Source organism: Theropithecus gelada, chromosome 18 (assembly GCF_003255815.1).
Source record: "Theropithecus gelada isolate Dixy chromosome 18, Tgel_1.0, whole genome shotgun sequence".
NCBI classification, from domain to species: domain Eukaryota; kingdom Metazoa; phylum Chordata; class Mammalia; order Primates; family Cercopithecidae; genus Theropithecus; species Theropithecus gelada.
This window is the reverse complement of record NC_037686.1, coordinates 49362690-49385354: the sequence shown is the minus strand read 5'-3', so window position 1 is coordinate 49385354 and position 22665 is coordinate 49362690. Positions and strand designations below refer to the sequence as shown.

The following is a 22665-nucleotide window of genomic DNA, read 5'->3' as shown; positions in this document are numbered from 1 at the left end:
TCATTCCTTTCACTATATGGCCCATCCCCTTGTGTTCAAAGCTCAGGAAACCAGCCCATTGCAGGTTCGAATTGTGAGACAGTATAGCATAGTAGTAATGAGAGCGGCTGCTGCAGTCAGATACCTGATTATAACTCAGCAACTCCGCTACCGTTTATATAATCTTTGTCAAGTTATTCGTCCCCTCACTGTCTCAGTTGCCTCATCTGCAAAATGGGGAAAGTAACAAGTCCTCCTGTGGTAAGCAGCCTCTAACAGGGCCCCAGTGATCCCAAACCCTGGTATTCACACCCATGGGTAATCCTCTTCCCTGAGTGTAGGCTGCATTTTGTGACTGTTTTTAAAGAACAAAATGTAGCCAGGCATGGTGGCTCATGCCTATAATCCCAGCAGTTTGTGGAGCTCAGGCAGGAGGATTGCCTGAGCCCAGGAGTTCAAGACCAGCCTGGGCAATAGGGTGAGAGCCCATCTCTACAAATAAATTCTAAAATTAGCCAGGCTTGGTAATGTGTGCCTTTGGTCCTAGCTACTCAGGAGGCTGAGGTGGGAGGATCCTTTGAGGCCAGGAATTCAAGGCTGTAGCGAGCTATGATTGTGCCACTGCATTCCAGACTGGGCTACAGAATGAGACCACCTCTCTTTAAAAAAACAAAAAACAAAAACAAGAACCTGGGTAATAAAACATGTTTGTTGTTTTAAACTAATAACTTTTGGAATGATTTGTTATTCAGAATTAAATAGCTAATCCACCTAAGCTCAGAGAGTTGTAAGGACTAAAAGAAATAATACATGGCAAGCTTTGAAAAAAGTGCTAGTCACAGAGCAAGTGTCCAAAACATGCTATTTTTCTATTATGGAAATATTAAAGTCTGGCAATGTGGAAGTAATATACCTCTTCCATCATTAGCTCTGAAGTGATATGAGAAGACTTTCCAACTACAAGAAGCCAGGGAAAATATTGACTATTAGCTTCAATAACACCCTACAAAGAAACGTCCAACCTGTAGAAAACTCCCCACCACTGCTTATGCTGTACTGATAAGATAGTGACTAAAACAGTAGCAAAAAGGAGAAATAAAGACCAATGAAATACAGTCTCTAACTGAATCATTCCATAAACACAAACAAAAAAAGACAACTATATATAGCCAAGTCCCAACTTCTCAAAATGTGATATCAAAAGCAGACATGAATTCTAAAATGGCTAAAATAGGCTTGCACCAAGTACTTCTTTAGGGTTCTTTGGAAATCTTGGAAATCTGATAAACCAATGTCTTGAAGGATAAAAATACAGCTTCTTATTTATATAATTATCTTACCCTCCAATATTTGGAACACACAACCAAAAGTGACCTTTGTGTAAATGCACAAAAAGAGATGCTTTGGCAATTCTGACAATAAATTGGTTTGGATTCCTCCTCAAATATTGGCTCAGTATCCTGAAAAGAGAAAGATTTGTAAAACTTTAGGAATAGCTTGATTGTCAATTAAAATTATCACTCAACGATAAAGGCAACAAAATGAAATAAAGGCATCGCTTCATATGTTCATCATTTTGGCCCCTCAGGTAAGCGCCAAGGCAGTAAAAAGCAGCAAAGATCCACCTTAAAAGGAGCTAGGCACAAATACTGTTGCTACAAAATCCCCTGAGATTTCAATTCTGATGAGACTCAGAGTATCATCGCTCTAGTAATGACAGATGATAAAGTCTTCCTTAATCCTAATTTTTGCAGCTATATGTGCTTTTAAAAAAATCTAATCAATTCCTCTATCTTCTCCTGAATTCCATGCCTAAAAATTCCCTAGCTGAAGAGAGTAGCATCAAAATTGTCAGACTTGATCTTTCTCATTGATAAAAAAAGAACAACGAATTCAAGCCCAAAGAACTGAAATAGATGATAAAAATGGCTTTGTATATTTTTTGTGGTGATTTGCTTTATTTTTTTTCCCTTTGAGTCAATCTAAATAGAAGCAGTTGAGGAGGAGCCCACCTCTTTTATGTTTCACCTCATCTTATCCTGTGCAATATGTTTCTCTATTTTATATCCATGATAGAGCAGATGTTACCATTAAAAGTGAATAAAAAATTCACTCCCACGGCATACTAGGGAATCTTTCATACTCTGCCTATAAGAATATTATCAAAAAATAATAGCTTTTTCCTTCCCCCTTAAAAAAAGTGGAAGGAGCATATCATTACTAAAATTTTGAACTACAGAGAATAAAAACAGAGAAATCACCCCAGTTTCCTTTTTCTCACCTGCATGTCACTTATTTCCGAGGTAACGATCCAGACCTTCAGGATGCCAGTCACTGAGAGTGCTACCACCGTGTCCTCTAAGATGAGAAGGGACAAAAAGGCAGCCCAGGTTACGAACATAACACGCTTTCTTTCTACATATTAAGATGTTTTGCTTGAATGAAATTAAACAATAGCATGTTTTACAATTGGCAGAAAAACACAATTCTCTATTTCATGAAACAGAAACCAGGTTTTGAAACACCAGTTAATAAAGATGGCCAACAACTTAAAATTCAAGGAAATTATTTCTAGCTAATTGAATTTTTTATTTCTAATCAAGAAGTTTTTAATAATTTCAAATGTTCTTGATCACTATATTAACAGTGAACTTTTACACTTTGAAATTCACAACTTTTAATGCTTTATCACGGATGAGCTCAGGCACTTTATTTCTTCAAGGCACTAATTTCTCCCCCTTTTCCACATCCCTTGCCACCTTCCAGATATTTCATTGCACATTACATCCTCCACAGAGTGTGATCCAGAGAAAAATATGACATAAAATCTAAGTTCCTAAGCTTCGAGTAAGGGACCAGTGACAGCACCAGGGTCACGTACAGGAATTTTGAGAGGATGAGCGTTGGAAAGCAGTCAATGTGGGCTCCAGAGTGAGGGAGAGGAATGTTAAAAGCAAAATCACATTTTTCTTCACTAATTAACCAATGAACTTTAGATAACAAACTATCTTAAATTCAATTTTCTTATCTGGAATCAAATATAAATGAATAACAACAGTACCTATTCTAATGGGTTGTTATAAAAATTAGGACACACCAAGGGAAAACATTCAGCACATACTAAATTCTCAATAAAGTTGAGTTATTACTGTTATTTAAAAAATTGTTATCTTTAAATAAAAACCTTATCAATATCACACAGTTCTCTAGGCACTGTAAGGCATTGGAATGAATTCATTGAAGTTACATTCTATTCTGTTCAGACTCCAGTGTATACATATCCAGAAGGAGTATAAAAATTTTAAATATGCAAACTGCTTGGTCACAAACATACATCTTTTTAAAATAAAGGATTCATTGTAACTAATATAAGAGACAAATATAGGAATGATTAGTTCCCCTTTGCCTGGAAAATTAACGTGAATCTCATTCTCAGTGTTATGCTTAGGAATAAAGCAGTAATTACCTAATATGCATAAAAAACCTCTCTGAGAAGGTTCACATTAAAGAAGCCTGCTCAATTTTATTTTACCAAACATCTCCCAAATATATTTGACCAGAGATCCCACCTTTTTGACTAATACCTATTAACAAACTTCAGAACCAATACTCTGAAGAGCAGCAGCAGGAAATGAAGCCAGTGCATCCACTCTTCCCACAGTCCTCTTCAGTGCAGGCCTGCGCCACTCTCAGCTGGGCTACTAACCTCCTAATTTGCTCCCATCTTTGAAGCTTAAAGCTAAGTCCCTTCAGAGACTGCCCATCACCTACAGTGAGAGCCTGCAAGCTACAGCTCATGAGTCAACTCCAGCCCACTGGCTGTTTTGGTAAATAAAATTTTATCGGAACACAGCCAGGTTCATTCACTAATGTATTGTCTGTGGCTGCTTTTGTGCTACACTAGCAGAGTTGAGTCGTTGAAACATGGACCATACGGCCTGCAGAGCCTAAAATATTTCATATCTGGCCCTTTATAGTACAAGTTTGCCAACCCATGATCCACAAGGTGAATTCCCTAGCTGATACACAGGGATTTCAAGACCTGTCTCCTGCCACCTCTGCCAGCCTCATATCCTGCCACTCCTTCCCTCATGCTTCTTGCCCCAGAAAAAGATAATCTATAGTTTCACACATATACCTATCATAATTTTAATGCTTTTGTACCTACAGACTATCTCCTCTGCCAGAAACATCCTGATCATATGTCTGCTAAACTCTTCCTCATCTTCCAAATCCTAAATCAGACTTCATCTGATCTGGACAGCCGTCTACTGCCCTCAGTCAGCCTCACAATCAGCCATCCTCTCCATACTATTTTTCCATCTTGTACACTTTGCACTCTAAACTGTTATTTGTTTATATATCATTGTCCTTTACTAGAATTTGACTCCCATAAGTATTAATATTTCAATCCCTTGCACCTGGAAGATCGTAGGCATTCAATAAATATTTGCTGAATGACTACTGAATAAAAAGCTATGTGCTGATTTTCCAACCCTAAGAGGTTACAAATGGAAAGCTCCTATAAAGTTGAAAGCAATTCACTAACGGGACACAGTGTAACACAGTGGTTAAAGTAACTACTCCAGGGTCCTTTAGCAAAGACGACATCACCCTAACCCTCATCATTCTCCCCATCTATACGATGAATATTAACAGTACCTATCCCACTATTGTGAGAATTGATCATATGTAAATGCTTAGCATTCTGCTTGGTACTGTAAACACACAGTAAATAAAAGTCCTCATGGTGATGGTGCTGGTGATACTGGTGGTAGTAGTGGTGGTTATTGACCAGCCTCTATAGGAAGCACATAACTATGAAGCCATTTGAAAGTAAAAGAATGCTCCTTAAAAGGCTTACAAAAGTAGACATTCAATGTTCTGCATTAACTACTGCTCTTTTCCTAACAACTTTACTTTTGCTTTCATGGTTGTTATTGAGAGGTTTCAACAAAAATGAAGAAAAGATAGCAATATTTATTGAGCATCAAGTACATATCAGCCCCTTCCAGGGACTTTCATTAAATTTAACTGTGTATAATCTCTCCTTTTTCACTATCTCCATTTGAAATGGAAACATCTCCTATGCCTCGTAAGCAAGTGACAGAACCAGGCTCCAGAAATATACAGGTAAAACTACAGTTCCTCTCAAAGGTAAAACTATACCCCCAAAGGTTAAGATATTCTTCCTCCACTTCAGATAATCACGCAAAAGCTGGTGATCTATATATCATGGAATGGAGATAAGCCAACAATTAAGCCTTCATTCAACCAAAGATTTCTTTATGAAGGAGGAAACAGACCATAAATTATTGGTGTAGTTATTTATTAAATAAAAGAATACATCTCAAAGTATTAATTTACAATAAATTGTAGAATGTTATAGCAAACTAAACATTAAGTCATGGTGCTAAAGCTCCTAAGAGGCATAATACACTGACCTTGTGTTCGGTGGGATCGAATAATACTCATGGAGCTAATCCAGTCTGGTGATATCTTTGATACTAAGGAGTATAATACTTCAAGGCTGGTAGCATCCACAACAAGGATTTCAGGGTAATGTCCGTGGCATAAAAGCCTTCCTTCTCGCTGATTCCCAACAGAGAACTGGTAGAACTACATTCATGCCAAAAGGAAAAAGATTTCTGAGTGTTCTCCTTTAATTTATATACTTGATTAATATGCATTCATCAAGGTTACTACAATATTCTCCTAAAGCTCAACTTCTTCAGTAAGAATTTTAGATATTTACCAAATGGTATATATTATATGGGTGTATGTGCACACATATATATTAAGTTATACTAATATTTTTAAATAGCTAACAAAAATTATTTTCCTAACATCTTATCTTCCCTTTTGAACTATTTTGAAACAGAACTCATGATAATTGTTTTTATCCCCCTCTAGCATCTAAAACAGAACTGTTGAATAAATTAATAAAACACCTGAATAAAATCAGCTTTACAAATCACATCAAAAGGGAAACTCAGGTGGGTCACAAAAATAACATGAATTTTAAATTAGTAGAAATAGGGAAATATAGGCTTATAATTACTATTTATGCAAATAAAATTTAGAAGGATGATTGATGTTCAAACATAATCAGGGCCTCAGCTTCCTTATATGTAAAATGACATACTCCTATTTAATATGTAAGCGTGTCAGGAGGACTAAATCAAACACAATACAAGAAATGCCTACACCGTATCTGCTCAATAAATGTGAGTTACCTTCTCTTCCTTTCCCATTGAAACCATAATTGATCTTATTTTTAATATAATTCATAATTTTCCCAACACTCAACACAGTAAACAATTAGTAAACTGAAGTACAGAGAATTAGACAGCTATGAAAAAGTAAAAACAAATACCAGGTATGTAAATCAGAAACTACAAATTCCTGTGTAACACTATACATATTAAGACAGGCATATGAAACGGTCATATCTTCTGAAGAGTTGGAAAGTTTTCAAAATACATGTTCAAGGACCAACTGCATGAGCAATAAAAAAGATACGGTCCAAAAAGTAGGTCAATTTGTGTCCATCACAAGTGGAATCACAAAGGCTTTTGCCAGGAAGAATTCCATTATTTAGGACCAAGAGCATTTTCCCAAATAGTGAAGGGGCTCTCACTTGGGTAACCAAGGTAGCCCAGAACAGCAGAAGCAGCAGCAATTTGCTTGCCCTTTATCTTTCCCCATTAGTCTCGTCTCCTTTCTTACCCTTCCCAACGGTACCATCTTATGAGGAATACTTTCACCACTTCAATTCTAGTTCACTCGTCCTATTACTACTACCCACCATTTTTCATCTAAAAATATAGGCTCAATGTTTTAAAAATATTTTAAATTATACACTTATAATAGTTTGTGCTTAGAGTCACAGAAATAGATACTAACCTGTATGCCAGTATGTGTGCAAGCTAATTTTGTAAATTCAATACATCTGCCATCACTTACATCCCAGAGGCACATCTCTCTAAAACACAAAACAATGGTCAGCTTTGAATGTGACTTTTTAAAGCACCATTCAACTTTGTCACAGTGATTTAAAATTAATCTTCCATTAAAACTAATATATATCAGAAAAAGTAGCATACAGTCACTACTGTTGTTCATCAAAATTTCCAGTCCTCCCTCCCACCCTCCTAACACCCCTTCCAAACTGCCCACCCCCCACCACATTCCACATCCTTTCTAGGCCCATAATAAGACTGCATTTCCTGGTTCCCCTGTGGTTAGTGAAGTCTTGTAAGTAGTTCTGGCCAGAACCAATGCAAGGCTTTCCAGAGCTCTGTTCCAGAGACTGGCTGCTTCACACAGAGGTTGCTCCCTCACTCTGAACCTCAAAGTAAGGATAACAGTGAAGCAGAGTAGAGGCCTCAAGTGACACATGAGGGACAAGTGACAAAAACAAGAAATAAAATTCCAATTTAAACTACTGAGATTTTATATTTGTCATCCAGGTAGCTAGAGAATTTCAAACTGCAAAAAACAAAAGTTAAAGTCAAGTGAATTCCAAACTTTTACAAATAAAATACAAGCTTCCAGTTTTCATGCTGTATTTATTATAATTTTACTGAATGCATACAAAAAAACTAGATATAAGATTGACAGATATAACATTGAAAATTAGAAATGTCAACATGCCTTGTCCATTGAAGAAATACATTTAACAGAAAAAAACTAATAAAATGCAATGATCCTGATATTATTAGGGTTTTCTTTAAGATACCACTTTCTATATCTCACATGGTATTATAGAAGACAATTTTTCAAAGAACATTCAATTTAGAATATACATTCTAATGGGAATTATCCTTTAATTCACCAACAGCTATTATATTTTTAGCTTATGCTGCTTCTTTTTGTTCCAATGAATTGTACAAGGTTCTCTTCAGTGGGGAGAACAACTTCTGTTTTGTTTTGCTTTTTTGAGACAGGGTCTCACTGTGTCACCCAGGCTGGAGTGCAGTGGCACAATCACAGCTCACTATAGCCTCAATCTCCTGGGTTCAGGTGATCCCATCACCTCAGCCTCCTGAGTAGCTCAGACTACAGGTGCACACCATCGTGCCCGGATAGCTCTTGTATTTCTTGTAGTGACAGGGTTTTGACATGTTGCTCAGGGTGGTCTCAAACTTCTGTGCTCAAGTGATCCGCCCATCTCAGCCTCCCAAAGTGTTAGGATAACAGGAGTGAGCCACCACACATAGCAACAATTTCTTATATAATTCTCTTCAAGTTCCCCAACTTTCTTCAATAGCATATTGTGTAAATATATATAATTTTCTAAGCACCAAAAAATGTTTTTAAAACTTTTTAAAAATATTTTAAAACATTTAATAACATTGGGCCCTACAATTACTGTGCAATGACCTGCCTCTCTCTAAGGCGAGCTGCATTCTGAGACTTCGGAACACAAATAGTTATGTTAGTGTATTAATACATATCCATATAATTTCATGAACTTTTTCATGGCATCATCTTCAAAATTTATGCTAGTCTAGCATCATTTAGGTTTTTAAAAGGAAATCTCAAAGTTGTCTGGCAACTCAGTAAAAACAACATGGAGATGAATGATTGCGCTTTAACTTTTATAGTATTCTGAGTTCCTCAAAAGCAAACCGAAGGACATAATCATAAATTACAATCAAATATTATAAAATCATTAACACAGGTAAAATTTACATCCCTAAAATCAGATTTTCAATATCTACCTTTAGACAATAAAAAGCATTTATTTAGGAGATATTCTAAAAGAAAAAAAAATACTAGTTTTTTTTTATAATTAGTTATTATAGTGCTAGTTATAAAGACTCACGAGAAAAACAGGCAAATGAGAAAATACTTACCCACTTTCAGATGCACTCACAATATACTGTTTGTCACTGGAAGCACAAGCTTTTGACAAACAAGTGATTGACGCTGTATGACCAAACAAAAGTGCTCGAGGATTAATCTAGAAATGCAAAAATATGCTAGTTTAAGTACCGAACTTAAAAATTAATCTTTTATTTGAGTGCCAGCTTAGCCACAGTGCAATAGAATAGGTAGACTGCTAAGGTTTTTTATTCTAGCCCCTGGCTCTTGCACAGCACTGCTGGAGCTACCTGCGAGAACTTCTAGCCCTGAAAGGAAGGACACAGGCCTGGCTGGCTTCGCTACTGGCTGACTGTAGAGACCCAGGGCCTTAAATAAAGGCAGTAGTCGGGAGTGGTTACAACAGGCCTTAAGCAAAACCTAGTGCTATGCTGGCTTCAGGGCTGACCCAGCACAGTACTAGTGAAGGTGGCCACAGGGTTGCTTGTGTCATTCCACCCCCTGCTCCAAGTGGTTCAAAACAGAGAGAGAGACTCCATTTGTTTGGGGGAAAGGATGAAAAGAGAACAGCCTCTGCCTGGTAAGCCAGAGAATTGTCCTGAATCTTGTCCAAGACCATCAAGGCAGTATCTGTACGAGTCTGCAAGAACCACAGTGCTGCCGGGCGCAGTGGCTCACGTCTGTGATCCCAGCACTTTAGGAGGCTGAGGTGGGCAGATCATGAGGTCAGGAGTTCAAGACCAGCGTGACCAACATGGTGAAACCTCATCTCTACCAAAAATACAAAAATTAGCCAGGCATGGTGGTGGACACCTGTATTCCCAGCTACTCAGAAGGCTGAGGCAGGAGGATCGCTTGAACCTGGGAGGCAGAGGTTGCAGTGAGCCAACATCGCTCCACTGCACTCCAGCCTGGGCGACAGAGTGAGACTCCATCTCAAAAAAAAAAAAAAAAAACAAAACCACAGTGTTACTGGGCTTGGGGCTCCCTGAAAGCAGATACAGCTTAGAACACAACACCCAAGTCCTTTCGAATATCTGGAAAGCCTTCCCAAGAAGGACAGGTACAAACAAGTCCAGACAGTGAAGAATAAAATAAATACTTAATTCTTCCATGGCCAGACAAGACAAACATCAACAAATATTAAGACAATCCAGGAAAACATGACTTCACCAAATGAATGAAATAAGGTGACAGGGACCAATCCTGGAGAAACAAATATGTGACCATTCAGACAGATAATTCAAAATAGGGTTTGAATTCTGTTTTGAGAAAACTCAAAAGAAATTCAAGATAACACAGAGAAAGAATTCAGAGTTCTATCACATAAATTTAAGAAAGAGATTGAAATAATAAAAAAGAATCTGGCAGAAATTCTGAAGTTGAAAATGCAATTGGCATACTGAAGAATATATCAGAGTCTTTTTTTTTGAGACGGAGTCTCGCTCTGTCACCCAGGCTGGAGTGCGGTGGTGCTATCTCGGCTCACTGCAAGCTCCGCCTCCTGGGTTCACGCTATTCTCCTGCCTCAGCCTCCCAAGTAGCTGGGACTACAGGCACACGCTGCCATGCCATTTGTATTTTTAGTAGAGACGGGTTTTCACCATGTTAGCCAGGATGGTCTCAATCTCCTGACCTTGTGATCCACCTGTCTCGGCCTCCCAAAGTGCTGGAATTATGGGAGTGAGCCACTACGCCCAGCCATATCAGAGTCTTCCAATAGCAGAATTGATCAAGCAGAGAAAAGAAATAGTGAGCTTGAAGATGGCCTATTTGAAAACACACAAAGGAAACAAAAGAAAAAAGACTAAAAAGGAATGAAGCATGCCTACAGGATCTAGAAAAATAGCTTCAAAAGGGCAAATCTATGAGTTACTGGTCATAAAGAGGAGGAAGAGAAGGAGATAGGGGTAGAAAGTTTACACAAAGGAATAAAAACAAAGAATTCCCAAATTCCCAAATCTAGAGAAATTCCCAAATCTAGAGAAAGATATAAATATCCAAGTACTTATAGAACACCAAGCAAATTTAACCCAAAGATGACTACCTCATGGTATTTAATAATCAAACTCCCAGAGGTCAAGGATAAAGAAAGAATCCTTAAAGCAACAAGAGAAAAAACACAACATACACTGGGCCAGGCACAGTGGCTCATGCCTAAAATCCCAGCACCCTGCGAGGCCCAAGGTAGATGAATCACTTGAGGCCAGGAGTTTGAGACCGGCCTGGGCAAAATGGCAAAACCCCATCTCTACTAAAAATACAAAAATTAGCCAGGTGTGGTGGCACATATCTGTAGTGCCAGCTACTTGGGAGGTTGAGGCACAGGAATTGCTGGAACCCAGGAGGCAGAGGTTGCAGTAAGTTGAGATCACACCACTGCACTTCAGCCTGGGCAACAGAGAAAGACTCTGTCTTAAAACAAACAAACAATGGAGCTCCAACACGTCTGGAACCAGACTTTTCAGTGGAAATGTTACAGGCCAGGGGAGAGTGGCATGACATGTTTAAAGTACCAAAGAATAGTAAATCCAGCAAAAACATCCCTCAAGCATGAAAGAGAAATAAAGACTTTCTAGACAAACAAAAGCTGAGGGATTTCATCAATCCTAGACCTATCCTACAAGAAATGCTAAAGGGAGTACTTCAGTCAGAAAGAAAAGGATGTCAGTGAGCATCTGAAGGTACAAACTCACCAGTAATAGTAAGTACACAGAAAAAACACAGAATATTGCAACACTGTAACTATGTTGTGTAAACTACTCTTAAGTAGAAAGAGTAAATGAAACAATCAAAAATAACCACAATGTTTCAAGACACAAGACAGTACAATAAGATATAAGTAGTAACAATAAAAAGTTAAAAAGCTGCCAGGCCCCTGGCTCATGCCTGTAATTCCAGCACTTAGCCGGACATAGTGACATGGACCTGTAGTCCCAGATACTCAGGAGGCTGAGGTGGCAGGACTGCTTGAGCCCAGGAAGACAAGGTTGCAGTGAGCCAAGGTCATGCCACTACACTCCAGCTTGGGTGACAGTGGGACCCTGTCTCCCCCCCCCCAAAAAACAAAAAAGTTAAAAAGCAAGGGGAGGAAGTTAAGGTGTAGAGTCTTTATCAGTTGTCCTTGTTTGTTTGTTTTTATGCAAATAGTGTTAAGTTATTATCAGCTTAAAATAATGGGTTATAAGATAGGATCTGCAAGCCTCATGGTAATCTCAAATCAAAAAACATACAATGGATACACAAAAAATAAAAAGCAAGAAAATAAATCGTATCACCAGAGTAAATCACCATCACTGAAAAGGAAGAGCTGAAGGAAATAAAGAACAAAAACAAGAAAGCAAAATACAAAATAGCAGAAATAAGTCCTTACTTAGCAAAAATAATAAGGACTTACCAATAATAACACTGAATGTAAATGGACTAACCTCTCCGATCAAAAGACAGAGTGGCTGAATGGATGAAAAAACAAGACCCAATGATCTCTTGCCCACAAGAAACACACTTCACCTATAAAAACACACATAGACTGAAAATAAAATGAAAAAATATATTCCATGCCAATGGAAACCAAAGAAAAGCAGGAATAGATACACTTATATCAGACAAAATAGGACTTCAAGACAAAAACTATAAGAAGAGACAAAGAAGGTCACTATATAATGACAAAGGAGTCAATTCAGCAAGAGGGTATAACAATTTTAAATATATATGCACCCAGCACCAGAGCACCCAGATATATAAAGCAAACATTATTAGAGCTAACAAGAGAGATAGGTCCCAATACAGTAATAGCTGGGTGTAGTGGTGTGTGCCTGTAGACCCAGCTACTCAAGAGGCTGAGGCAGGAGGATCACTTGAACCTGGGAGATCAAGGCTGCAGTAAGCTATCATTGCACCCCAGCCTGGGCAACAGAGTGAGACCTTATCTCAACAAAAAAATAAAAATAATAAAAATAAAAGTGAAAGACTAGATGTTCTCCCTCTGCTAAGATTAGGAACGAAACAAGGATGTCCACTCTTGTCACTTCTATTCAACATTGTTATGGAGGTGTCATCCAGGAATGTTAGGCAAAAAAATGAAATAAAAGGCATCCCTATTGGAAAGCAAAACCTAGAACTATCTCTATTCAAGAATGACACTATCTTGTATGCAGAAATTCCTAAAGGATCCACTAAAAACTATTAGAAGTAATAAGTCCAATAAGGTTATAAGATACAAGATGAACAAACAAACTCAAATGTATTTCTATACACCAGCAATGAAAAATCTGAAAAGAGAATAAATTGAACAATTCTATATCTAATAGATTCAAAATATAAAATTATTTGAAATAAATTTAATAAAAGTAATACAAACCTTATATTCTGGAAACTACAAAATATCGCTGTAAAAAAACTAAAGATCTAAATAAATGAAATGTATTCAATGTTCGTGGGTCAGCAAAACTGGATACTGTTAAAATAGCAATACTCTCCAAACTGATCTGCTGAGTCAACATATTCCCTATTAAAGCCCCAACTGACTTGTTTGTAGAAATTGACAAGCTAATTCTAAAATTCATATGGAAATTCAAGGGATGCCACCGAAACAATCTTGAAAAAGAAGAGCAATACTGGAGGACTCACATATCTGGATTTCAAAACTTAATATCAAATAGTAATTAAGACAGTGGGTATCTAAAACAACAGTAATTAGGACAGTGAGTACAGACATCTAGAGGATATGGACAAGAACACACACACAGAACCATAAAATAGAATTGAGAGTCCAGATAGAAACCCATGACACTTATGGTCAATTGATTTTTCTTAAGAGTCCAATAGCATTCAATGGAGAACAAGTAGTCCTTCTGACAAATAGTGCTAGGATAATTTGATAGCCACACGCAAAAGAATGAAGTCAAGAAATTAACTAACTAATATTAATTAGTTAATTAGTTAACAGAATTACTATATTAGTTAATTAACAGAAAAATTAACTAATACGGATCGAAGACCTAAATGTAAGAGGTAAAACTAGTATATAAAATTCTTAGAAAAAAACACAGGGATAAATCTTCATGACCTTAGATTTAGCAATGGTTTCTTAGATACGACAACAAAAACATAGGCAAACAAAGGAAAAGGAGATAAACTGAACTTTATCAAACTTAAAATATTTTGTGCTTCAAAGAACACAATCAAGAAAGTGAAAAAACAATCGATAAAATGGGAGAAAATAACTGTAAATCTTACATCTGTTAAGGAATTTCTATCTAGAATATATGAAGAATTTTTATGATTCAATAATAAAAAGACAAATAACCCAATTTTAAAATGGGCAAAGGAAAAAATTTTAAGTTAAGAATTTTTCTAATGGGCAAAGATTCTGAATAGATGGTTTGCCAGAGAAGAGATACAAATGGCCAATGAGAACATGAAAAGAAGCTCAACATCTCATTAGCCATCAGGCAAATTCAAACCAAAACCACGAGATACCACTTCATACACAAAATTAGGGCTAGAATCAAAAAGAGAACAGCTATTGATTGCCAAGGATGTGGAAAACCTGGAACCCTCATGCACTGCTGATGGGAATGCAAAATGATTCAGTTACTTTGGAAAACAGTCTGGCAGTTCCTTAAATAACCAGTTAAACATAGAGTTACCTACCATATGATCCCACAATTCCACGCTCGGGTGTTTACCTAAGTGCACTGAAAACATGTGTCCACACAAACACTCATACACAAATGTGTAATACTCATAGAAGCATTACTCATAAGGGACAAAAATAGAAACAATCCAAATGTTCACCCACTGACAAATGAACAAATCAAGTGTGGTATACTTATAACATGAAAAATCATTTGGCCATAAAAAGAAATAAAGTACTGATACATGCTACGATGTGGGTGAACCTTGAAAACATTAAGCTCCATGATAAAAGCCAGTCATAAAAAAACACATGTTATGGTTATATGATTCCATTTATATTAAATGTCCAGAATAAACACGACATTAGTGACAGAAAGTAGATTAGTGGTGGTCTAGGGAGAATGAGTATTAGAAGTCATTTTTCTTTTAGAGACAGGGTCTCACTCCCATTGCCCAGGCTGGAGTGCAGTGGTGCAAGTAGCCTTGACCGTCTGGGCTCACCTCAGCCTCTGGAGTAGCTGAGACTACAGGTATGCATCACCACGCCCGGCTAGTTTTTCGTATTTTCAGTAGAGATGGGGTTTCACCATTTTGCCCAGGCTGGTCTCAAACTCCTGGACTCAAGCAACCTATCCGCCTCAGCCTCCCAAAGTGCTGGGATTACAGGCGTGAGTCACCATGCCTGGCCCAGGAGGGACATTTAAAGGGTACAGGGTTTGTTTTGGAAGTGATGAAAATGTTCTAAAATTGACCTTGGTAATGGCTGTACAACTTTATGAACACACTAAGAAACATCAAAACGTGCATTTGAAACAGATTAATTGTGTAGTATGTGAATTATATCCCAATAAGGCTATTATCCAAAAAAATTAATTTAAAAAATCACCTTTCTTGACCCCACATTCTATACCAGTTACCACTCCATTTTCTCTTTTTTCCTTGACAACAAATTCCTGGGAAGAGTTGTCAGAGAAAGGAGTTACAAATATGGAAAGGAGAAAAGTAGGATAAATGCTGTGGTGTTATGTTGGAATTAGATGTATCAGTGTGAACGTGTGTGTGTGTGTCCCCAACTCCTATTTCCCTTGCTGTGTCCGCTGAGAGCCCTGGAAGCAGAGCATGCTAAGCACTCCATAGTAGCAAGGAATGACAATAAAGGCACAGTCATTTCAAAAATCAATACAACAAAACCTATACTTTGTAAAAAGTTTTGCCCTCTTCAAAGATTTACCATAGAAGGTTTAAGTGTTTTAAATTTTCTAAAACCTCTTTGGAAAACCTCCTTCAGTATGGGTCATAATCATTTGAAAAATCTTAAATGTAACAAACAGTAAGTCACTTAGGGTAGATATTACAATTGAAAAATGGCCAAAAGTCCTCAGAAGTCAACTCTGATGAATGGTGTAAATAATGAATCTGTATTCTACTAGTTTTAGTCAAAACACATTTTTCAGAAAAATCTATTGTGGGCCCAAAAGTATCATTCGGGGACTATATTATCTTCTAATAAGTAGATTTTTATATCTAAAATGTACAATAGGCATTTCAAATACTCACTTCCAGTTCTACTGAAAGATCCCAGAGACATATTTGTCCATCGTGGCATCCTGTTACGATTGTGGCCCCATCATCTGTTAAAAGTACGGCTGAGATGCAATGTGTGGGCGCTTTTCGGCCCCACAGAACAATGGGTAGAACAAGGCTGTTTCCTGCCATTGTGTTTTCAAACCTGAAAATGTTACAAAAATTGTCAGATATTACAACATTTCTCTCAAAAACATATTATATATTTTTGTTATAAAACCAACAATTTGAAAATAATCATATATTTCTGGAAGTAAATTGCAGCTACTTAAATATTTATTATTTTCAAAAAAATAACTAGTTTATCATAACTCTAGATTCAGGTGCTTACAAAATAATACACAATCAATACCTGTGAAAAGAAAGAAACAACAAAATAATAATAAACAGGTCTTTATCCCAGGCATTTGCAGTTTTTAAAATTTACTAATGAAAGGCCAATGACTTCAATACCTCATATTTACCTAGGACTTCACAGTTTACAAAGCACTTTTATGTATACTATTTCATTTTGATTCTCAAAACAGCCTTTCGAGGTTGGCCGACTAGAAACTGAGGCATAAACATGACCTGCCCTAGGACACGGAACTAGCAAGTCATAAAACTCAAATATAAATCCTGACCTTCGGATCCCAAGTTGTATGCCTCCATTAAAAAAGACAGGTCAAACTGTTCTCAGAAAGTCTGGTACACACAGACTGTACTGTACCACTACCACTAGACAATAATTATGGAGAACTTTCCAAGTCCCGGAAATTTTTCTGAACATTGTATGTGTGTGTATAAATATAAGTACATATATAAACTCAACTAATCCTTACAACAAATCAGGAGGTAAACACTATTATCATTCCTTTTTCATAGACAAAGACACCGAGGCACAAAGTGACAAGTGATGGAGCCCAGATCAGAAGCCAGGCAGCCTGACTTCAGAACCTGTGGTCTTTCTCACTCTGCTAGGCTACTGATGACAAATGAGGTCTCCAAAACAGTAATAAATAGCAATGCCAAAGAAAAACTCAGTCCTGTTTCACACTGTGCTAAACATTTTCAAAACTTTGTTCAGGGCCGGGCACAGTGGTTCACGCCTGTAATCCCAGCACTTTGGGAGGCCAGGGTGGGTGGATCACCTGAGTCAGGAGTTCAAGACCAGCCTGGCCAACATGGTGAAACCCTATCTCTACTAAAAATACAAAAATTAGCCGGACATGGTGGCGGGTGCCTGTAATCCCAGCTATCTGGGAGGCTTGAACCCGGGAGGAAGAGGTTGCAGTGAGCCAAGATTGCACCATTGCACTTCAGCCTGGGCAACAAGTATGAAGCTTTGTCTCAAAAAAAATTTGCTCAGTGAGAAACCCATTCAACCACATTTACTCCAAACCTGTTATGCCTGAAGGTCATGAATGTCTTTTGTTGTAAACTCTGAACCTTGAGGGAAGAAAAGAATGTCTTCATAAACTCATTTCTCCATTAAAGAAAAAAATGTAGTTTCTGGTGAAGGGATTTAAATTTGAGATACTAATCAATTAATCAGAGCATACTGGAGTGCACCTCTTGCAGGAGAGCACATTTGAGGAAGTATTCCTTAATATAACAAAATTAAAATCTAATTGGCAAAACAATATTTGGGAGTTAAAAACTGTGGTTAAAGACTAGATAATAGGAGTTCAGAGAAGTTAGAAAAAGAAGACTGGAATAGTCAAAGAAAGCTGCATAGAAGAGGGGACTCTGATAGATCTCATTAGATACTAGGGGTCACCTATAGCCTGAGAGATGGCCAATCAAAAGGTATAATCATTAAAGATAAAATGAGGCAATGGCCAGGTGCAGTGGCTCACATCTGTAATCCCAGCACCTTGGGAGGCCAAGGTCGGCAGATCACTTGAGGTCAAGAGTACAAGATCAGACTGGCCAAATTGGTGAAACCCCATTTCTAGTAAAAATACACAAATTAGCCAGGCATGGTGACACATGCCTGAAATCCCAGCTACTTAGAAGGCTGAGGCAGGAGAATCGCTTGAACCCAGGAGGCAGAGGTTGCAGTGAGCCAAGATCATGCCACTGCACTCCAGCCTGGGCAACAGAGTGAGAGTCTGTCAAGAAAGAAAGAAAGAAAGAAAGAAAAAGAAAGAAAGGAAAGAAAGGAAAGAAAGGAAAGAAAGGAAAGAAAGGAAAGAAAGGAAAGAAAGGAAAGAAAGGAAGAAAGGAAGAAAGGAAGAAAGGAAGAAAGAAAGAAAGAAAGAAAGGAAGAAAGGAAGGAAGGAAGGAAGGAAGGAAGGAAGGAAGGAAGGAAGGAAGGAAGGAAGGAAATGAGGCAAGTAAAAAACTGAATGACACTGGAATGCTTACTAAAAAATCTATATTACATCTTTTTTGTTGTTAGAAGCAATAATTTTCAACCCTTTGCTTCCCCAAAAACTTCATCTCTTTTGCTACAAGGGGTATACATTTAAAGAAAATATCAGTCCACTTCTTGTTAGTAAAACCCTATTTGTGTCATGACCGTTTCATAAACTACCATGACACTAACAATTATTTCCATATTCCTATTTGACATTAGAAAATAAAACTAGGCTGGGTTTGGTGGTGCACGCCTGTAATCCGAGCAGGAGGGGAGGTAGAGACAGGTGGATTGCTTGAGCTCTGGAGTTCAAGACCAGCCATCTCTACAAAAAATACAAAAATTAGCCAGGCATGGTGGTGCACTCCTGCAGTCCCAGTTACTTGGGAGGCTGAGGTGGAAGACTCATCATCTGAGCCCAGGAGGTGGAGGCTACAGTGTGCCAAGATTGTGCCACTGCACTCCAGCCTGGGTAACCGAGTGAGACCCTGTCTCAAAAAACAAACAAACAAACAAACAAACAAACAAACAAAAAACCAGAAAAGAAAAGAAAAATAAGCACAGAACCAATTTTAATAAATTTGGAATATCATATTCCTGGCTGAATGATATATTCAATGGTGACTTTCTCAAAAAAGAGAATCTGGAAGGAGTTAATTTTCCATGGTGACAACACTCAGTTTTAACTTACATCACTAGCTGGGCGTGGTGGCTCACGCCTGTAATCCCAATACTTGGGGAGGCTGGGGCAGGTGGATCATGAGGTCAAGAAATTGAAACCATCCTGGCCAACATGGTGAAACCCCGTCTCTGCTAAAAATACAAAAATTAGCCGGGCGTGGTGGTAGGCACCTGTAGTCCCAGCTACTTGGGAGGTTAAGGCAGGAGAATCGCTTGAACCCCAAAGGCAGAGGTTGCAGTGAGCTGAGATCGTGCCACTGCACTCCAGCCTGGCGACAGAGCGACACTTCATCTCAAAAATAAAAGAAAATAATAAATTATATCACCAAAGATTTATCTCAAGTAAATGTGCTAAACACTGAATACAACATGCTGAGATCTGGAAAGAACACCATTTCTCTAGCTGCTTGGCAACTTGTACTCAGTACATACTCCCTGGCTTAAAGAGAATGTAAACAGGCTCAGGACTATGGAATATAGGGTACTAAATGCCGCAAAACATTTTTTTTCTAATACCTTAAAAACCTAATAAAAATGAAACTTTAGAAAAGCCACCAGAAGCACTAATGAAATAATGTGAAATAGAGGATAACATGGCTTATGATGATAGAACAGTGTATGCCAATCAAATGCTTCTAGGAAAGACTACCAGCGAATTGGCAACCACATAAACCTAGTTCTAAGCAATGGATCAAAACAAAAACAAAACAAAACAAAACAAAAATGGGCAAATTAGCCAGGACCTAACCATTTAATCAGGTAGATCACAGGAATCTAAGTTTGAATTTCTTTAAAATGAATAACGGATGAGCCAAGACACACTAAACTGCCAACACAAGGAAGTTTTTTAAGGGGAAAAAAGGGCAATGTAAATCCAGAGCATGCAGTTTTTCAGTCATCACCATTCAACCAGTCTATGTGTTAGTTAATAATCCATGCTTAACGTTGCCAACATTATCACCTATTGTAGCAAAAAAGTTAACTACGTTCCAAAAAGCTTTATATTAAGTGGAATTAAGCAAGTCACAGGACAGGATTTATTGGGATAAAAAAAATTCTATTTTTATGGAAAATGCCAAAAGCAAAAGTGATTGAACAAATGACTAGAATAATCTGTTATGGTATTAATAGAAACTCTAAAATAAAATTACCTTACTATTTCTCCAAAATATTATATATATAATATATTCAGATTTTGCAACAAATACATTGAGGGCATATGCTTTCAAATTTCAACATGATCTTACATATTGATATGTTCTTAGACTAGATGCTTCTAAAAACAAAATAATATTAGGAACATTGAGTTTTCATTTATGTTTGTATCAAAATCTGGCTTAAGTTACATTTAGAGACTGTTCATTCAATTGAAATGTTTAAAAGATAAAGCTCTGGAGTCAACAAATATCAGTAGTTCTAGATTCTACTTCTCACTTTGTCACTAATTATGCAGTCTTTGATGATACTCATTTCTGAGGCTTACTTTTCTCACCAAGTTATTAAAATTAATACTGAATCATTTCTAAGTTAACAAATCAAATCATAAGGAAACAGGCGTCTTAGAGATAAAATTTCAGTCATCTCTTTTGATTAATTTCAGGTATTGCTTTATTTCCCCTAATTTCACCTATTTCTCCACTCTGTATAAAAATAATTTAAAATGCTGTACTCCAGTCAACAAGAGCAACAAAAATAATAACTGAAAGAACAGTAGGCCTACAATAAGAAGACCTATATTCAAATCCTGGCCCTTCTATGTGATCTTGACAAAGTTATCTAGAGGTCTCAGTTTCCCCATCTGTAAAAGACAGATAACAATATTCTCCTCCTCTCAGAAAGATGTCATAAAGATCAAGAGGCCATATATGTAATGCAACTAGTACCATACCTAGCACATGGCAGATGCTCAGTAAAGATTATTTTTTAAAAAACACACACAGAGATTTTGCTACTTCTTCACATTCTGCTTACACATCTACAGGTTTCTTCCAGCGCTTAATATTCAATAAGGTTGTACTTTCCAACGGGTTAATACCTTTCATTGACTTTCTGCCAAAGTATAAAAGTATTACTGTGTATACTTGCCAAACACAATTCAAATTGTGCAACTGTGCAATGCAAATATGCCAATTTAGTTCTGTATTACTTTATTAGAAATAATACTACCAACTTCCATCCCAAAACTAAAATGGCTTTCAAATAAAATTTCAAACTCCTAATAATTAGTAAACATTTTAGAGCAGCATTTCTCAGGTTTCCAGTTCATGTCAATACCATGGTAGGTATAGGTATTACAACAATTAATAAAATAGACAATTCAACTATCCAGTGGGGCTTACATACATGTAAACAATTACCACAGAGCATGAGAGAAGTCTCAAGTCATACGGAAACACAAAAGACAGATTCCCTAACCTAGACTTCAATGGGTCCAAGAATTCCTAGAAGAAATGATGACTAGAATGAGTAGGAATTAACCGGAATAGGCTCAGGTAATCACATATTCAAAGGGCCAGAGGTATAATTATAATCTCAGTTCTTTCTGAACAGTAAATAGTAGGGCTGACATTTAGAGTAAAAAGGCAGAATGGTGAAAAAACAACCAACTGCCAACATGCATCAGATCACAAGGGGCTTCTTGGTAAGACATTTTCAAGAGTTTGGACTTTAATTTGACAGCAAAAGGAAGCAGGTAAAGTGTTTTAAATCTGACATTGCTTTTCAGAAAGATACTCTAGCTGTGATATAATAGAGAGGGATAAAACTGAGGATCTGAAGACCAATGAGGCTATTGAAGTTCTGTAGGAGAGAAATGGTGGTGCCTAAATTTATCACAATCTCTCATTACTTATTTCTGGGGCGTCTCTGTTAACAGCACTCTCCACCACTACTCTTTCAAGCTTCCTGGTTACAAGATGCACACTCTGTGTACTCACTACCAAATGATGCTTAGCACAGCATCTACCACATAGGGCATCTTTAATAAACAAATGGTGAAGGGTATGTGTGGTGAAAATAGTACTAATAATACTAACATGAGAGGTACTTTAAAGATGTAATAGATAAGACTTGATATTCAACACACCAAGGTGATCAGGACGCAACATGGATTCTGATACAAGTTTTGCACAAAGGTACTTTGAGGATAAAAGAAAAGAAAAAGCAGTTTTAAATACTGAAAGCTTTCTAAGTAAAGGATGGGCATTAATATTACAATACTGATGCCTAGGGAAGTATCGATAATTTAGATTCCAACATGGAAGATACATTATTGTATGCTTAACCGTAATTTATTAACCCTAGGTTTGGGGATGAGAGAAAATACAAGGTTCCACACTGATCTTCAGTTGGGCCACATTGTAAAGAGACTTAATGGTCCAAAAGCAGATATCTACACAGAGAAGCAACATGCTCAAACTTTTTGAGATAGTATGAAGGCTGGATTAACACAGAGAAATAACTAAAGAGGGGGAAAACAAATAATGATGATACTGCAATAAGTCTGGGTGCTAAGAAGCTTAGCTAAAATTAGAGTACTAAAAGAAAAATAGCAGATATTACAGAGGAAGAACAATAAGTCATGGGGGTTGGTGAAACACATAAGGTCACAG

At 37.3% G+C, this 22665-nt stretch overlaps 1 protein-coding gene across 2 annotated transcripts in view; it reads right to left on the bottom strand.

Moving 5' to 3' along the window:
• WDR7 (WD repeat domain 7) overlaps positions 1-22665 on the bottom strand; it is a 388356-nt gene that overhangs the window by 349220 nt on the left and 16471 nt on the right. For both annotated transcript variants that reach the window (XM_025365405.1, XM_025365406.1), the window contains exons 2-7: positions 16006-16177; positions 8841-8947; positions 6886-6964; positions 5424-5598; positions 2261-2337; positions 1320-1439 (exon numbers count right to left, since the gene is read on the bottom strand). In XM_025365405.1, coding sequence (XP_025221190.1) covers positions 1320-1439; positions 2261-2337; positions 5424-5598; positions 6886-6964; positions 8841-8947; positions 16006-16164 — 717 coding nt within the window. In that variant the 5' untranslated portion in view covers positions 16165-16177. The remainder of the gene's footprint in view (positions 1-1319; positions 1440-2260; positions 2338-5423; positions 5599-6885; positions 6965-8840; positions 8948-16005; positions 16178-22665) is intronic.